Source organism: Pleurodeles waltl, chromosome 8 (assembly GCF_031143425.1).
Source record: "Pleurodeles waltl isolate 20211129_DDA chromosome 8, aPleWal1.hap1.20221129, whole genome shotgun sequence".
NCBI classification, from domain to species: Eukaryota; Metazoa; Chordata; class Amphibia; order Caudata; family Salamandridae; genus Pleurodeles; species Pleurodeles waltl.
In genome coordinates, this window is record NC_090447.1 from 884,999,674 (window position 1) to 885,017,641 (window position 17,968).

At 41.1% G+C, this 17,968-nt stretch overlaps 1 protein-coding gene across 3 annotated transcripts in view; it reads right to left on the reverse strand.

Annotated features, from left to right (window-relative positions):
- The window catches only part of TEX30 (testis expressed 30), a 231,270-nt gene extending 216,792 nt beyond the window's left edge, over positions 1–14,478 (reverse strand). Inside the window, exon 1 of one of the 3 annotated variants that reach the window (XM_069205190.1) lies at positions 14,333–14,478. In XM_069205190.1, coding sequence (XP_069061291.1) covers positions 14,333–14,350 — 18 coding nt within the window. In that variant the 5' untranslated portion in view covers positions 14,351–14,478. The remainder of the gene's footprint in view (positions 1–14,332) is intronic. The other 2 variants (XM_069205192.1, XM_069205194.1) reach the window with 2 other exon arrangements.
- Positions 14,479–17,968: the final 3,490 nt, after the last annotated feature.

The following is a 17,968-nucleotide window of genomic DNA, read 5'->3' on the forward strand; positions in this document are numbered from 1 at the left end:
AAAAAAATAAGAACATATATGCAGTGTCTATATATACACACACAGCATACATGGGTGTGCATGAACATGTCACTATAATTATTAGCATGTACGAATGGATAGGATGCAGATATATAGGGATTTATTCCTTGTACCTCAATATTAATATGCAAAATGCTTAAGTATGTTATATACATTAATGTACACATAGACCTAGATGTGGAAGTATATATACTCCCACATATATATTTTACCAGGATTGTGGAATTTAACAAATGTAATAAGTTATCTACTTGTCCGTGGGACAGGTTGCTTCATAAATCTCCTTCTTCTGCTAAAAAGTTTTTTTGAAAAATCGACATGTCCCTTTGGTACCACTTAGAGCAGCAATAAATTATGGCAGCAATCTCATTATATAAGAGCTCGAATAAATGCCTCCCTGATTATGCCAGGGCTCATTCGATAGTAAGGTTTGAACACTGGCAATTCCCTTATTTTACCACTTTTCTGCAGATCTAAATACTGGGGCTGGAAATAGCAGTAAGCAGTAGTTCAAGGGTCAGAACGCCCCAATTATGTCTGGTGTTAACCAAGAACTTCTCTTGCTTTCTATTTTCTCTCTTTGTCTCTCTCTATTTTGCTCTTTATTTCTCCTCTCTCTCTCCCCCGCTCTCAGTTCAGTGCCAGGGACTACTGGAGACCAAAAATATTTTTGCTTTTGCCATTGTTTGTTATGCTGACCACCAATGGTAGGCCTATTGACTTTGGCAATTATAGTTTATTTTCATGTTTTCCAGAATCTTGCTCAAACTGGTTACATTGATTTTCTATTATATATATTTTTGGGAAATCTATCAACACAAATGGTATCTAAAATTTCACAACACATTAGCAAAATGTTTATTTTCCTGTTGCATTCTTTGTGAACATTTTATTTTGAAAGTAAAGAATCATCAATCTTGCTTTCAAGTTTCTGCAAATATTTGCATGTAATCAGAGAGCATTCTGGGAGCACTATATGTAGCCTCATATTGGTAGAATTTGCCAACTTGTGTACACATTTTTATACTGGAACCTCTGTCAGAAGTGCAGTTCTACCCTACAACATTTCCTTGTAGCAGTAACTCTAATAATAATAAAGGCTTTGCATTATTGAACCAAAAATACAAGTTCAAACAGCATTACGATAGGGACACAAATATTAAGTTAAATGCAGGCAATCCACTTCCCTGATTCGTAATGTGGCATTGAAAACTGTCAGCCAAAGGGTTTGTGCTGAAGGGAGTTGGGGTTACATGTCGCAAGGACAAAATAAACATGAAAGTTTGTTGTCTTTGATCCCAAACAATATGTCCAACCTGTCGGGCTACATGAATTCCACACCCCTGATTACTTTAATTATAGCAAAACAGGACAAACTACATAGAGCAATCAATGAATGCACAATAAATACATCTTATTTACATATGTGGAAGAGTGTGTGTAGGGCTTTAAGCCTGAAAAAAAAGTTAAAATATGAAAATCTGATTATAGGGAAGTACTACACTATATTTAGGTATACAAAATGACTGCATATACATATATATATATACATATATACACACACACACACACACAAAAAAAAAAGTTACAGAGATGTTATAGTTAAGTTCACATCTTACCCACACAAACCATAGAAATTCAGCAGTTGTAGTTACACTTATTTCAAGTAACTATAAATTGCGCCTTTGCCACGCACAGCTAATTACTCCACATATATCGTTGATGACACCTTCTATGGCATCACTACAACATTTCAATAAAATTACTGATGAGAAAACTGTGCATGGCAAGGGCGCGAGTTATAGTTAACTTGAAATAGCTAACTATAACTGCTGAATTTCTATTGTTTTGTACAAGTAAATTCAGGATCTAACTATATCGTCCCTGTAACCTTTGTTTTTTGCAGTGAATATATATGTGTGTGTATATATATATCATATTTCACATTTTCCGGCGTTCCCCGGCTGCTTCCACACTAGCAAGGTCAGTGCGATGAACGGAAGCTGGCCACCGCTCTATAGAAAGAGAAAAGGAATCCAGGTACCACTGTCACCAGTACCTGAAAAAATGCACTCCACAGGCTTGTGAATCGTGATAAAAAATTTTTTATGGCAACGCTTTTCGACCTCCCAGAGTTCTTCCTCACACCCAATAAGAATAATGTGCATCAACTCCCTTAAGAACACTTGAGATACTCTGGACACAGTAAAAAGACTATATGCCTTTGACAAAATAAGAAGACCGAAAATAAATATATATACAATTAATGAACCTCTAATCATATTCGTGATATATCTGCCAATTTACACATCCACATTTTTTAAATACTCAGCACACGTGTTTTGGCCAGTAATATTCAATTTTGAAATGCAATCATATTTACATCATTTCCAGAACCCTTACACAAATATCTATACCCTATATACAGGCCCAGTGGCCATATAATATATCATAATCACTTGCACATGATTTGTCTGAGCAAATACTTGTGACCCTGCCTAGATCCCATCGCGTGTCAGTGCCCTATTTACTGGCAAAGTGGCCATATAGTGTATCATAATCTCTTACACATGATTTGTCTGTCGAAACATTTGTAGCACCGCCTAGATCTCATCGCGTACAGTATATACTTAGCTTACATATCAATCCAACAATATATCATTTTAATTTGTTGTTTCATGTCAATCTTCTGCAAAAAAGCACACTGTGCACCCACAAAAATAGATACGTACACATATCAGATAAAGAGAGTGCTGAGAGAAGTTTCCACCTATCATCCCACCAGAGATGCACCTAACTTTTGTCTTCCATAAAACCACTCATCACCGTAATGCACACAGATAAGAAAGCTATTGCCAATTGTCCCATATTCAGAATGCTGTCAACCTATATGGACCGAAATCTCCTCATCAAGATTCAGACCCATCGGGCCTTAATGTTAAGGCGCACAATATATTCAGACTCCAAAATCCGGAGTTTTCTCTCTCTCGGTCACCTCCTCTTGCTGAAACATCCACCCTTGTCAAAGGCTTATAGTCTTTTTACAGTGTCTAGGGTATCTCGTGTTTTTGAGGGAGGTGGTGCACATTATTCTTATTGGCAGTGAGGAAGATCTCTGGGAGATCGAAACGCGTTGCCATTAAAATGTCTTTATCACGATTCACAAGCCTGTGGAGTGTGTTATATATATTAATATATATATATATATATATATATATATATATATATATATATATATATATATATAGAGAGAGAGAGAGAGAGAAGATGTCACTTACCCAGTGTACATCTTTTCGTGGCATGTTCCGCTGCAGATTCACATGTTATGCATAGTCTGCCATCTAGTGTCGGGCTCGGAGTGTTACAAGTTGTTTTTCTTCGAAGAAGTGTTTGAGTCATAGGATCGAGTGACTCCTCCTCTAAATGCTTTGTCTCATTTTGATTCATACCAATGACTGATGAGTTATTGGAATGTTTAGGACAGGCTACATATATGACCACCCTGGATTTAACAAAGGAATATTAGCAACTACCCCTTAGAACTGAAGATAGGGAAAAGACGGTGTTCGCCACACCCTCAGGCCTGTATCAGTTTACTGTTCTACGGTTTGGTCTCCACAGGGCACCAGCTACTTTCCAGCGTCTCATAGATATGATTCTACGCCCCTTACAGCCATATGCCACCGCATACTTGGATGATATAGTTATTTATAGTGCCACTTGGGAGGACCATCTCGACCCTTTACGCCACGTAATACAAGCTTTACGCGCAGCCCACCTTACTGCAAACCCTGAGAAGTGTAAATTGGAACACAATACCATTAGATACCTCGGTTACATCATAGGGGAAGGGAAGGTCCAGCCCCAAATTGAGAAGGTGCAGGCTATTACTCATCTGCCCCTTCCGCGTCGGAAAAAAGACATCAGGGCTTTCCTCGGCATGGTGGGGTATTACTGACGGTTTATACCCCATTTTTCGGAGATTGCTGCCCCTCTTACTGATTTATTGGGTAAGACTATACCTCTCTGACCTCGAGAGGCACAGTTTTGAGCACCTGAAAACTCTTTTGACCTCTGAACCAGTTCTCTGTTGTCCAGATTTCAGTAAACCATTCCTAGTCCAAACGGATGCCTCCTATCTGGGCCTGAGGGTGGTATTGTCTCAATCGGATGGGGATGGGTTTCTACATCCTGTCGTCTATATCAGCCACAAACTGTTACCAGGTGAGCGCCATTATCCGACCCTTGATAAAGAGTGTCTAGCCATCAAGTGGGCGGTAGAGTTCCTACGTTATTATTTAGCCGGGCGTCCTGTTACTTTGATTACTGATCATGCACCTTTGACATGGTTGGCTCGTCACAAGGATAGTAACGCCCGTGTCTTCCAGTGGTTCCTTTCATTATAATCTTTCTCCTTTCAGGTTCTTAATTCCCCTGGGGTCCGTCAGACTAATGCGGACGACCTGTCCCAGTACCTGTCAGACGCGTGGCTCTATCAGCCACTTCCTAGGGGGTGGGGGGAATGTGACGGGACGACACTGCTTCAGTCAGACCCGCCATGCCCCTGGGGCACCAGTAACGATGTGATTCCCGACCCGGATATCCTCTGGTCGGATACCAATCAAGAATGACTTCCTGGTGACGGCAGGCAGGAAAACACCCTTCGTGCCGTCACCAAAAGAAGAGGAGAGGAGGAAGGATCTCTGCGCGTTCCAGGATAAGAGAGCAGAGACAAACTTGGCGGCGTTACGGGAGGGGAAAGCAGGAACAAACTCGGCAGCGGTTCTACAGTAGAGAGCAGGGAAGCAGTCCACAGTGTCCAGGTGGCGGAGAGCAAGGAAGACACCGGCAGCACCGGGTCCACCAGCGGCACCACGAGACGCAGCGGAGGGCCAGGAGGCAGAACACCCGAACTTCGGCCACTCTCTGGGAAGAGCGTGGCCTCGACAGGTGCCTTCTGGGAGCCCACCTGGAAAGAAGACGAGAGAGGAACACTAGATGAATACCGGCAGAACAACGGAACATATACTCAAAGAATTAACTGTAACCTTAAATAAAGCCCACGTGTGCACTATTTTACCATGGGCTTAGTGTCATCATTGCGCTACCCCTATCACAATGCTCTTTGGTAAAACTTACAAAATCAACAGAAACTGTCCCAGTCCTCTGAAAATTTTACGCTGTGAGACTTGTCCTTGCTATCTGTTTTATGAGCCAGACAACTTTTGTGGCTAGACAGACTCTCAGACACTTTTTTGTGTATTTTATTCTTGATAACTTTCTGACTCAGAATTATTGTCTGTTACTGAGCTTCCTAGGACTGCTATATGAGTGAATATGAGCGAAAACCTCATGAGCTATTCAACTAAATATTTCTTATTTTAGAAATTAGGGTATGGGTCAGATTTAGGGGACACACTTTATGCTAAATTCTGTAATTTGTACTCTACTTGATAATAAAGAGATCTACAAACTAATGATTAATAAAACCTTTAAATTATAACTCACACTATCATCATTGAAATTAAAGTACTTGAGATTTGTTATTCCTTATGTGTTTAGATTTGCAGCTTTCACTTCTCACTTTTCCCCAAGATTCATTTGCCTTGGAGCCCAAGAGTTGCAGAGATTATTAGTTGGAATTTATGTCAGTCTCTACACAGAGGTAAGGTTAGATATTGAGAAAAAGAGCTGCAATAATTAAAAAGTGCCCACTTATAGTGAAATGTGTGTTTTGACCACTGACTTTGTGTTGCACCACTTCGCACCTGCCTTAGCTCTCCAGTGTTCACCAGTTACAGACTCCATTTTGTATTCAGTTTAGCCTTAGCTTCATTCTGCCTATTGACTTTATCGTAGCATTAGACACTGCCATGTTAAAGTCTGCCAGTGATTTTCCACATTGTAAACTGTGCATTCTGTCTTGTTCTCGTATTAATTCCCACCAAGGGCTTTGGTTGATATGAATGTACTCAGACGGCAGGGAACGGCCTTGCTTTGACTTGACATCTTGGGATTGTGGCCAAATCCCAACGTGTTATTTTCAAAGCATACCTAAACTAGCCAGCATGTTTGAATACTTCTTGCGCAACTTGAGGGGTAAAGCTCTTTCTCTGTTTTTTTTTAAGTTATAAAACAGACTTAGTTCGACAGTAGGAGATTGAGAGACCTCAATCAGGATTCAGACGTCGGATGCCTCATATAGATTTCCAGTGAGGGTAGAGCTCTCTTTCGCAGTTGAACGGGGTCATCAGCTTGCTAGCAGGAGGAAGATGAAGCACCTGACAGGCCCTGCGGTGATGCATTTTTAATTCATCATTTGCTTTGCATTATAATATAGATACATACATTTGCTGTGTATATTGCAGTGGAGATTCATTTGTGTATGTTTTCATTTCATTGGTGTGACTATTTTTAAACGTGTGCTTTCAACATGCTAATCTCCTTTTAGGAACCTTGTGTAGTGAAATTATAAATGTCTTCTTTGGACTAAGAAGTGCCTTCCAGAGATTTTTTGTCAGTGCATGGGTAGTTCAGCTCGGTCATTAGTGAAAAGCAAAACACCACGTTAGATAAAGCGCAATTGCCCAGAACCTGAATTTGAAGATTGATTAAGTGCTGTTCCTGAAGTGGTTCCTGATAGCAACTGAAGATAGGTAGTTCAATGGGTGTGAGTATCAATAGGGTGATGCGTCAGAAATTTTGATGACTAATGTGGTTTATGCATTGCGAACTTTGTTGAAAATTGATTATTGATGTTTTGAAGTGCATTTCTTTTGCGTATATGGTTAAATGTGGTTTTGTCAAAAAATTTATAAAGGTTATCAGACTAAGAAGTAGTCTAAGATCCCACAATAGAGATATATAGTCTTTGGTATTCTTGTCTGTTAGATGAAGTAGAAGTCGTGAGACATCGTCGACTAAACAAGTAGCTAATGACGTATACATTTTTGCAGTTGTTCTTATATTGCACAATGGTGAGACAAAACATTTGAGGTGATTTCCGCAGGTCGAGAGCTCAGCATTGTGAGTGAAAAACTATAGTTGTTGAAAAATTGGAAGGTGCGAAAGACCAATTGAATTTCGTGTGTTGAATTGCTCTAATGATTTCTTTAGAAGAAGCAGACAAAGACTGATGTTATTTTTATGTGCGCAGTTATTAGAATTTAAGCTTTGTATTTTACAAAGAAATTGTAAAGGAGGGTGAACTGCTACGAGGAGTGAATTGTTGTGTAATATTGTGCAGCACTGGTATTGGTTAGTTTGTGTAATGTTGCAATGTGATTGGATGATTTACGCCAACAACAGTGAAATTATTGGTTGATCAGATTACTGAACTGCATTCTGATTTGAAGATAAGGGTTCTAAGATTCGACTTTTACTTAAGAATTTCAAAACAATGAGAAGCTTATAATCAGATTTTTTAATATTTGTGGAAATTGAATTACAATCATGACTTTTTCAAAGCTCTTGGAAATTTAATGAGAGGTGATGTGACGATTCCGATAAGAGAGGGTGAGGCAGCCCTTCCTGAGGGTGCGCCCTCATAGCATATAATGATTGAGAAAGGATTACATGTGTTTGGATTTGTCAATGGTGCAAGATCACCAAGAAAGAAGGAGCATCGAGTCTTCCAAGATGGGGTACATTTAATTTGAGAATTATTGACAAATTGCGAGAGAAACTTTGTGAAAAGAAGCCACCTCTTAGACTAGAAATACTCTAAGTATGACAAGGGCCGCCTGTGCCCTCCCTCCTCAACCTTTACATGGAGCCCCTGATCCACAGCATCACTGGGCTGCTGTTTGCTTGACTCAGCGCCAAGATTAAAAAGATGTTAAATAAACAGGAAAGCATTTAAAGGTTTATTGAAGTTCAAGAAAGGAAGTAACTAGGGTGTCCTGCACGGTTAAGATTAGAAGCATCTTCATTTTTTAAGACATCTTGCAGCAACAGTATAAAAGTATGAAAGTCTGTTCAAAAAATAAAAAAAAGTATTTCATTAAAATGCAGAACTGTTTCACTGTCGTACATCATGTGGAAAATGGATTTCTTAACTTGGCGTGAAGGCTCTCTTTTGTCTAACCTTTAATCTCCATTCTGTATATGCTACAAGCAAAACTGTATACCTTCAGCAGCCCTGCTCATTTTCGTTTCTTACAAATGTGCTGGTTTCTTAGAATTACTTTCGAAACTTTGCAGAGGGCCTAGCCGCCCCATTCTCTCAGAAATGTTATTTCTGTGCTTTAAACATGCTGTTCTTGTGGTTCAACGGTGTTACAGGAAATGTTTGCTTGAACGTGTTTGGAAATTATGCCGAATGTATAGTGTGGTAAAATGGGTACTGCAATAAGACATAGGAAGAAAGGAGAAGAGATCAGTTGCTCTTGGCCAGAGAGTGTCATCGACACTCTTTGGGGGTGACCCGCTGCAGCAAAATAAAATGCTATCTTAAAGCATACTCCGAAGCCTTGTATTCTATCTTGTAGAAATTCAGTCTCTTACAAGAAGAAACTCGTAAATTTATTTCACAATCAGAATATATCAGAGCATTGAGAAATATTTTTTAAGAAGTACGTTTTCAAACATGAATGTAGAAACATTCATTCGTCCCTCCCCCCCATCCTGACAGCAATGCCAATAGTGAACTAAGTGGCGAGTCAGCTGTTAGGTGCACTCTTGAGGTGCCCTGGGTTTTTTACTATACAAGATGAACATTACAGTTTATTAAATGAAACACTGGAGAAGGTATCCTGAAATTATATATTTTGAGGTCCTCTTATATTTGATAATTAAGAAAAATCAGGGAAAGTGAAATAAAACAATTACCTAGGATCACACATTATGTTTAATTGGAGAAGCTGGGATTAGTTTTTGGTTTTACATTGTGCAGTTCAGACACTAGATGTATGCTTCACTTCCCCTGCAACGACCTTACCGTCTATCCTGCCCAGCTCCCAACTGCCATCCTGCTGATATCAATGTGCCCTTGTTCACATCACAGACAAAACTTGTGGCCCCTGGGAAAATGTTTGCAAGTACCCATGTCCAAGACCTACACAGTTTGAAGCACTTAGTGCTTGGGAGAAAGTGGCTTGAAATAAAGAGAGAGAAATGTCAGAGACAAATAAAAAGAGCAATGAGAAATTATGTAGATGCAATTTGGGATTAAAAAAGTCAAAGATATGAAAAAGGTACAATAGAAGGTGGCAGATTATATCCTGTAATAACAAAAGGGTGGTCAATTACAGAAATATGAAAAACCTAAAAAGAAAAAGATTAAAGAGGATAAAGAAATGAGAGATTAAATAGAATCTGATACCAATTCAGGTGATGATATTGTAGATGAATTATTAACTACTTGCCTGCCACTGTGTGTGGTTCTGGTATCAAATGCTGCAGCAAGGTTGACAAGCAACGTGACAATACCTACGGCTCCTGGAGATCCTAATAGTTCTCAGGTTACTAGTTTGATACAAGCAATATAACGAGCAGTTGTATCACCGGTTTTGATACAACCAACTGTAGCACAACCTGTTACTACACCGTCTGTAACACAGCAAATGATCACAAGTGTTCCAGCACAAATGGCAACTGCTCAGACTATAAATGGCTACAGATGCTACAGCTTCTGTGATAACGATTCCTGCTTAAATTACTAAATGAATTTTGACACAAGCAGTATCTGCACAGGTTGTATGTACACCAGCTACAGTAGTTCAAGAAGCTATTGGAGGTATAAGGGTAACAAGAAATACTCAAACAACTCAAAATTTAGATTGTTGTGCAGACACCACCACAGGGAATACAAGTTTTAGGAGAAGGAAGGCACATTGTTTTCACATCACAGGCATTGCAAGGAGAAAAGGGGTCGGTAGGTGAGAGGGTTTGAAGACGCTGTAAGTAGGAGTGCAAAAGCAGAAGATGCAGAAAAACTGAGGACTAGTACAGGTGCAGAAATGCACGAAGATTACTCAACAAATGTTTATTCTAGACTAATACAAGAATAGACTAGATTTACTGACGTGTAAGTTTCCTTTCACAATATTCCACATTCCTTTGTTATTTTGTGTAGTATATTTCTTAGTTTAGTATATAGACAAAGACATTTTGAATACTATTACTCAAAACTGTGGCATGATTCTTTCAAAGATTCCACTAATGAAGAGTATAAATATACATCCTCAAGCTAGAGAGATGGAGACTGCATGGCATTACTTTAGACCACTCTTCCTGTCAACACTTAAGGCACATGAGAAAAACCTCACATGTTTAATGAATCCACTAGAGAAAGACTCTGTCTTAATGTTAGAAGAAAGAAAGGAGCAGTTTGCAAAGAATGCATATAAAAAGGAAGATGTTCAAAAGAATGTATGGAGAAAAGAAGAGTTCAGAAAAAAAGATGTCTGCCCCTAGACGGAAATAAGATAAAAGACCCAAAGGAAGAGTGTGTGTGTTTAAGGGAAGATTTTTAGCAGAAAGACACCATTGGGAAATAGTGATTGTGTTCATGTTTTTGAATTGTCAGGGGGGGATCATGGCAGATATTACAAGAAGATGATCCAACAATACCAGGAGTTTATTTTCTGCGGAGAGAATGCTTACTTTAGATTGCCTGCTTATAAGGAGGGTATTTGTTATTTAGGTTTGCTTTTTCCTAAAATGTATCATAATCAGAGCTTAGATGCATTAGCATTGACACCTGCACATAGATACACACATAGTGTAAATGAGGGAACACAATTAGTGGGTGATATTTTTTGGCGCAATTTTACCTGCTGTGGGAGTAGTACTGAATGATGAGAAAATCAGTTGTAGACAGATTAGCCACTAGTACATCTGGAGCTTTACAAGTAGAAAACACAGAGCTTATACCAATTTAGATATATGGTTTTTCAAAATTGGGATGCTTTGGCTATATTAGCACAAAAAGGCAGAGTCTGTAAGATGCTGAAAATAGAGAATTTTTGCACTTATATTCCCGACTAAAGAAAAAAATAATAGAGTATGCAAAGAATACTTCTGATTTGACACTTGATCTTCAATCTTTAGAGACTTTAGCATAGTTCAAAGCTTTGCAAAAGGGATTTTTACAATAGGTAGTTGGTTAAATGCAGTAGGTGGGGTGATTCTTAAGACTATCTTAGTTCCTGTATTGATAACAGTAGCTTGCTTTCTTTAAATTAACAAGCAAATGAAGAATATAAGAGACTGAAAGAAAGAGAAAATTTGAAAAGGAAAAGGAGAGATACAGAAGATGAAAGTGTACTTTGACATGTATTTGTGAAGGATATTTTGTGATGGTTCCAAACTATCAAATGGGGGAAGCTGATAGAGATTTTAATAGAAATAAATGCATTTAAACATAAAACGGTATGAGTGAATTATAGGCCTAAAACAAACACTGCAAGCTAAACATGTATTTTCCTTTCTTAAGCCTGCATGACATGCACTTGACAGAAAATGCTAACGATGGCAAATTCCTTATTGATGAACTTGCTTCTTTTACCTCTGTCAAGGCTGTTCACATAACTTACATGATGCAAACTTCCTAAGCTAATAGAAAAAAATATATATATTCTTCTTTTCTGCTTAACTACTTGACCTGTACTGAAACTGCTTTTTTGCCATACTAATCTTAATATTTGTTTCTATAAGAACGGGCTTCTAGTGTAAAGACATGTGAGAGTGGAAATGAGGAGACGTAATTGTACATAAAAGTTCTGTCTTACAGAAACCCAATGTGGATGACAACTTTAGTCGATATTTCAAAGCAGCTAAAAGTTCAGTGAAATGTATCTTGTAGTTAGAATGCTCTTTGTTAGAACTTACCATATCAACAGCAGAAACTGTACCTGTCCTCTGAAAATTCTACCCTCCATTTCGATGATTGTTAAAATTGTAATATTGAATTTACTATAAAAGATGTCTCAGCAAAAGAACACACATAGACACTCATCTCAGATCCAGACTATGACACCTGTCCTTGATACTTGTTTTCTGAGCCAGACAGCCTTTGTGGCGAGACAGACTCTCAGACACTTGCTCTTTTTTTTCTATTTTGTATTTTATTCTTGATAACCTTCTGACTTAGAATTATTGTCTTTTACTGAGCTTTCTAAGACTGCTATACGAGAGAACTCTCCATGAGTTATTCAACTAAATATTATTTCTTATTTAAGAAATTAGACTAGGGATCAGATTTATGTGACACGCTTTATGCTATGTTCTGTAATTTGTACTCTACTCGATAATAAAGAAATTTACGAACTGATTAATAAAACTTTAAATTATAACTCTCACTGTCAATATTGACTCTAGAAACGAAAGTAATTGAGAGCTGTAATTGTTTGTGTGTTTAGATTTGCAGCTTTCACTTCTCACTTGTCTCCAACGTTCACTGCCTGGTGCCCATGAGTTACAGAGATTATTTGTTGAAATTTTTGTAGGTCTCTCTGCACTCCCAAAGGAAGCAGACCACAAAGTACTCAAGAGCTGCTGTGCAACAAGAGTTAATGTCTGCTTAAAGAGCCTAGAAGCCGGCCTGAATACTGAGAGAGGGGCAGGTCGTGTCCGGCTCTGCAGGAGGAGATGCCTGGCTCGAAGAGCCCCAGAAAAATCTGATGACTAAAGAGAGCAATCTAGGAGCGCCCTGTGCTGGAAAAGGGTACACCGGTCTATCTTTGCAGTTCGAGATTAAGATTTACTACAATTGCACTAAAGCTTAAGTGAGTGAGTAGCCTGGCAGTCTGCAGCATGCTCAACAGACTGGTGGGGCTGCCAGTGAGGAATAAGAATTGCAGCCAAAGTGGAAAATCCTGTTCGGGCTGGAGGCCACAACTGCCTCTTAGGACACCACCATGAGGAACTCACCCTGAAGGCTGCAACTGCCACTGCTGAGCGCTGGACTGCAGCCGACCAGAAGAGAAGAACTTCTGGAGTTGGGGCCCACTGCACACACCACCCTCCCTGAGACTGTCTTGCAAAACCTTTGCCTAAGCGTGACTATCGCCAAAGCAACCCCGCAAACAAAGGCTCAAGAAATGAGGACAGGAATGCAATCCAAGTCCTCCACATAATCCAGGCTACTATGATCAAAGCAGGTAAACTGCAGGGCCTAGTCTACACCATGCACCAGGGAGACAAAAGACTCGGGCATGAAGCAAGCCCAACACTTGCATGGGACTATTTGAAAAACAACAATAAAGACATTGAACCGAGTTGCTCATTGAATCAGGGAGAAATTTTTCAGTCATAAACACCTGAGCCTAATATTTGCCAAAATCCATAGATGGTCAGGGGTTGGTAATAGCAAGATCTCCATTGCGGGAGGCAAAATGATTACTGGGAAGAAGGAGGAGTGCAATGCTTCACTGTTAGAATGCATCTTAGTAGACCACTATGTTATACCCATTTAACTGTGTAGTGTTTAATAGTGCTGTGATATCAAAACTATTTTCTTTTGCCATGAAAGAGAAACACTGGGGCGGTCATTATGTTATTGTACCAGCTGGTTGAGTGTTGATCTCTGAGCTCTTGCACCTCTAACGACTTCCCTGAGAAGGCTCCAACTGCTGACAGACAAGTACTTAAAAGGTTGTATATGGCACGGTTAGCCTAGCAATTATATGTCAGATCGTGGAAAATCTGTGGTAAATAACCTCAACCACTACAGTTGGGCCCAACAGCCTCTGCCTGGCCTGTGCTGTGGTTCCCCCAAACAGGGTCTGGCATTCACTTATAGGTATTTTATTGTATCGCAACACTGATCTAGCACTTGCTACCTCTATGAAGCACTTGTCTACATGGGCAGCAAGCTGCACAGTGCAGGGTGTGGCTAAAAGAATGTTGTCTTTTGTTTTGATCCGATGTGGAAAGTTTTTCCATGTAATGCGTGATGAGCCCTAAAGTTCAGTTATTGTGTTATGGGATCAGATAATTAGAAACATTATGGGGGAGGAAGTGTTAGACAGAGGTATGCAGTTTATGGTTTCAAGTAAGGTGGCAGCTTTATGCAGCTCTGTAGGTTCCTCCGCAGTATTTTCAACAGCAGGAAAAAAAAAAAACATTTTGTACATCACAAATCTGGAGTCTCCCGTCTGAATCGGGTCTATTGGCACGTATGAGGTAGGCTCCCACGAATGATTATTTACCCTTGCACTGAGGTACACGCAAGCTGATTATCCACTTTCCCACATCAAAAACGAACCTCACATTTTCAAGAGCTCATATGCGCCTACTTGTTTATGCACTCAGGTACGCCGCTTATCTACACTCACATGGGCTAACAAAGGGAATGCATAATCAATACCTCCGTGCACTCTGCCATGCCTCCTCAATCACCAGCCCCAACTTCCTGCACAACAGCAGAAACGGGGCTTGCTGGTTCCCATTGGAGCAACGCCTCCACTTTCAAACACGCCACGTGACAAATACGTTACTATCTGTCACGGTCACGTGACTAATACGTTACTTCCCGAGTCTGTGCGAGTTAGGTACGGTGGATCAACGGTCGGGTTTGCATCCTAGAGAGACAGATTAGTGCGCATACTCAATTCAGACAGTCGACGAGATGTTTTTTTCAAGAAGGAGCTGCAAAGCGGCGTGCCTCTTCAGACTCAATGGGCTGGGGATAAGGGCAGGCTGGCAGGGAGTCTCATGTAAACGCTGCCGTGTTTATATTAGTTCAATCCAGTGGAAGCAACGTTTTCGTTTGAAACATTCCAGAATCACCACTGAGTGCCCCAACAAGGACATATGCAGTGCAGGAAATGTAAAAAAATAAAGGAAGGCAGTTGAAGAGAGGGCGGAGTCAGACAACCAAAAACGTTTATTTGTTTTAAACTGAGTCACCAAAGAATGTGTCAACAAGTAAATATAGTTTTGCTTGCTTACCTGACTACAAACAGATTAAGGTACCTGCTAAGAGATCTTTTTGTATCCAGCAAACTATGGTATAGGTAGCGTGCTTGCTGGAGATGTCAATGTGCAGGCTAATCGAAGGTTAGACTCATCATAAAATTGCAAAGAGACTTAGGGCCAGATGTATGAAATATTTTTGCACTCGCAAACGGTGCGAATCGGTAAATTCGCCCGTTTGCGAGTGGAAAAACGTGGTCTGCGATGCATGAAAGGCATTCGCAGACCAAAAATAAGAAATCTCAAAATTTGCGATTTTTGGCGGTGCAACCTGTTTTTGCGAGTCGCATTTTGCGATTCGGTATTTCCAGTAGGAAATTGGGAGGTGCAAAATGCGAATCGCAAATTCCAAATCGCAAATAGATGCATCAAAAAATCGCAAATAGCGATTTTTCGCAGAATGCAATTTTGCACATGCAAAATACCACTAAGTGAAAGCAGGTGGTAACTAGGTGCAACCTATATAAAGAGGCCCAGAATGCCTCAGACTCTGTTCCACAATGGCTGCATTCTACGTCATGGCGAGGAGGATGAGGATCCTGGCAGGTTTGAGGAGAGGGAGGAGGAGACAGGAGCGCATTTTCAGAGTGCGCATTACACTTTTTGACCTGACAGAGGAGGAAATATATGAGAGGTATAGGTTGAACTCAGCCATGATACTTGATCTGATAGCTGAGCTACAACCCATACTGCAGCGCAGAACACTAAGGACACATAGTATCCCCACCCATGTGCAGGTATTATGCTCCTTACACCTACTCGCCTCAGGGAGCTATCAAGGGGTCATAGCAGCGGCTGAGGGGGGGTGTCACAGAGCACCCTCTCCAGATTTTTCAATGCATTTATCAACGCCATGCTAAGCAAACTCCAACAGTACATCAGATTCCCCCACACCCCACAGGAAATACAGCAGACAAAAATTGAGTTTTATCAGATAGCACAGTTCCCCCACGTCCTAGGTGCCATAGATGGCACACATGTGGCAATATGTTCACCATCAGTCACAGAGTATGTGTACCGCAACCGTAAACACCAACATTCCATGAATATACAGGTGATATGCAATGCCTCCTATATCATAACTGATCTCGTGGCCAGATACCCAGGGAGCACACATGATTCATACATCTTTCGTCACAGCGGCATTCACACAAGACTGCTAGCTGGGGAGTTTGGTGAAGGATATCTACTAGGTACTGTCACTCTTTACACTGGCGCATAGATAACATACCCATGTCAGATGGCTGAGTTACTCATCACACCTTCTGTCCCTTCCAGGAGACAGTGCCTACGCAGTTTGCACCTACATGATGACGCCCTACCTCAATCCCACAACACCAGCAGAACGGAGATACAATGCATCACACAGGGCAACCCGCAACGTGGTGGAGCGCACATTTGGCCTCCTGAAGAGTCACTTCCGTTGCCTCCACAAGAGTGGAGGGGCACTACGGTACAGTCCTGAAACCACATGTAGAATAGTGGCTACTTGTGCAATCTTGCACAATATAGCTACAACCAGGGGCATACCTATAGAAATCAGTGACACTGAATCAGATGAGGATGACGATCCCATACCACCTCTACAGCCAGCAGACAGGACCAGTGCAGCAGAGGGAAGGCAAAGGCGTGCTGACATCACACACAACCATTTCAGACGTGAGTATGAATGACAAAACTCCACTGACAACTGTACCTGTAGTGATAGAAATGTATTACCTTATGTCAGGTAATGAATGGTGAAAAATGAAGTAAACAGGTGATGGCAAAAACTAACATAAACAAATGAACTGAGTCCCGCACTATTACATCATAGTGGGAACACCAGTGTCAATGCGGAAAAAGAGTCACTTCCTCCTCCCACGCACACCACTCGGGTGCCCAGTTGACTCACTGGCACCCTGAATGTCACCCTCAGTGGCAGTGCTGCGCCTGGCACTGCGCCGTCTGGTGTCTGATGCAGATACTGCCACACTACTAAGGCTCGAACTGTCCTCAGTGTCCCCCAAGGCTACCTCACTGAGAGTGGCAGATCTCTGTCCCATGACATGCTAATTCCTAAGGGGCTTTTATGCATGCACATATTGGGTTCACACAACAACATTGCACTTACCTTGGCTGTTACTCGGTTGAGCGGAGGTGTCGATATCTGTGACCCCTGTCACTGTTTCAGGGAGGAGTGTGGATTCCACCAGGTCCTCCAGTGGTGTGGCAGGTGGTTCGGTTGGTGGTCCGCCACCTGTGCCCCTGGTCTCTGCAAGTCTCCTTGCCACCCTCTCCTTTGCCCGGGACCGCAGGTCGTACCACCTTTTCCTAATCTCCTCAATGGACCGGTGTGCCACTCCAATGGCGCTGATTTTACCCTGGATGTCAAGCCATAGCCTTCTTTTCTCGCTCTCAGGAACCTGGAGTGATGATTTACCAAACAGGCAGTCATGGATCCTCACAACCTCTTCTGTCAGTACCTTCAGCTCCTGTTCACTCAACTTGAGTTTGCGCTTCCTCTCCTGCTTCTCCTGTGAAGTACCTTGGGGCTCCATTCTGGCTCAGGTGTTGCTGCTCCTTCAGAGTGCTGCTCTATGTGACTGGGCTGCTCTCACTCAGGATGCGGGTTTGGGTGTGGCACCTGAAACTGCCTGGGATGACTCATTTCCTGCTGGTGATGTCATCAGGCTCCTCCAGGTGTGCATTCTCGAACTTTCTCGCATTTTGCGATTTTTTACCGAATCGCCCAAAAATCACAAATTGCGAGAATGCAAATTGCGATTCGGTAAATGGGCCTCGCAAAGCACAAATAGCGATTTTTAAGAAATCGCTAATTCCGAATCGCAATTTTGTAACATAGCCAATTGCGACTCGGAAATAGCGATTTCTTAATAATCGCATTTTGCGATTCGCAGACCCCATTTTTCATGCATATGGCCCTTAATATGTTTGCTGAAAAGCAGACTTCGTAACATGCAGTTCACATATTTGTGTTTTATGTAATTACTCAGTGGGTTACTGCTTTTGTAGCAGAGATCCCAGT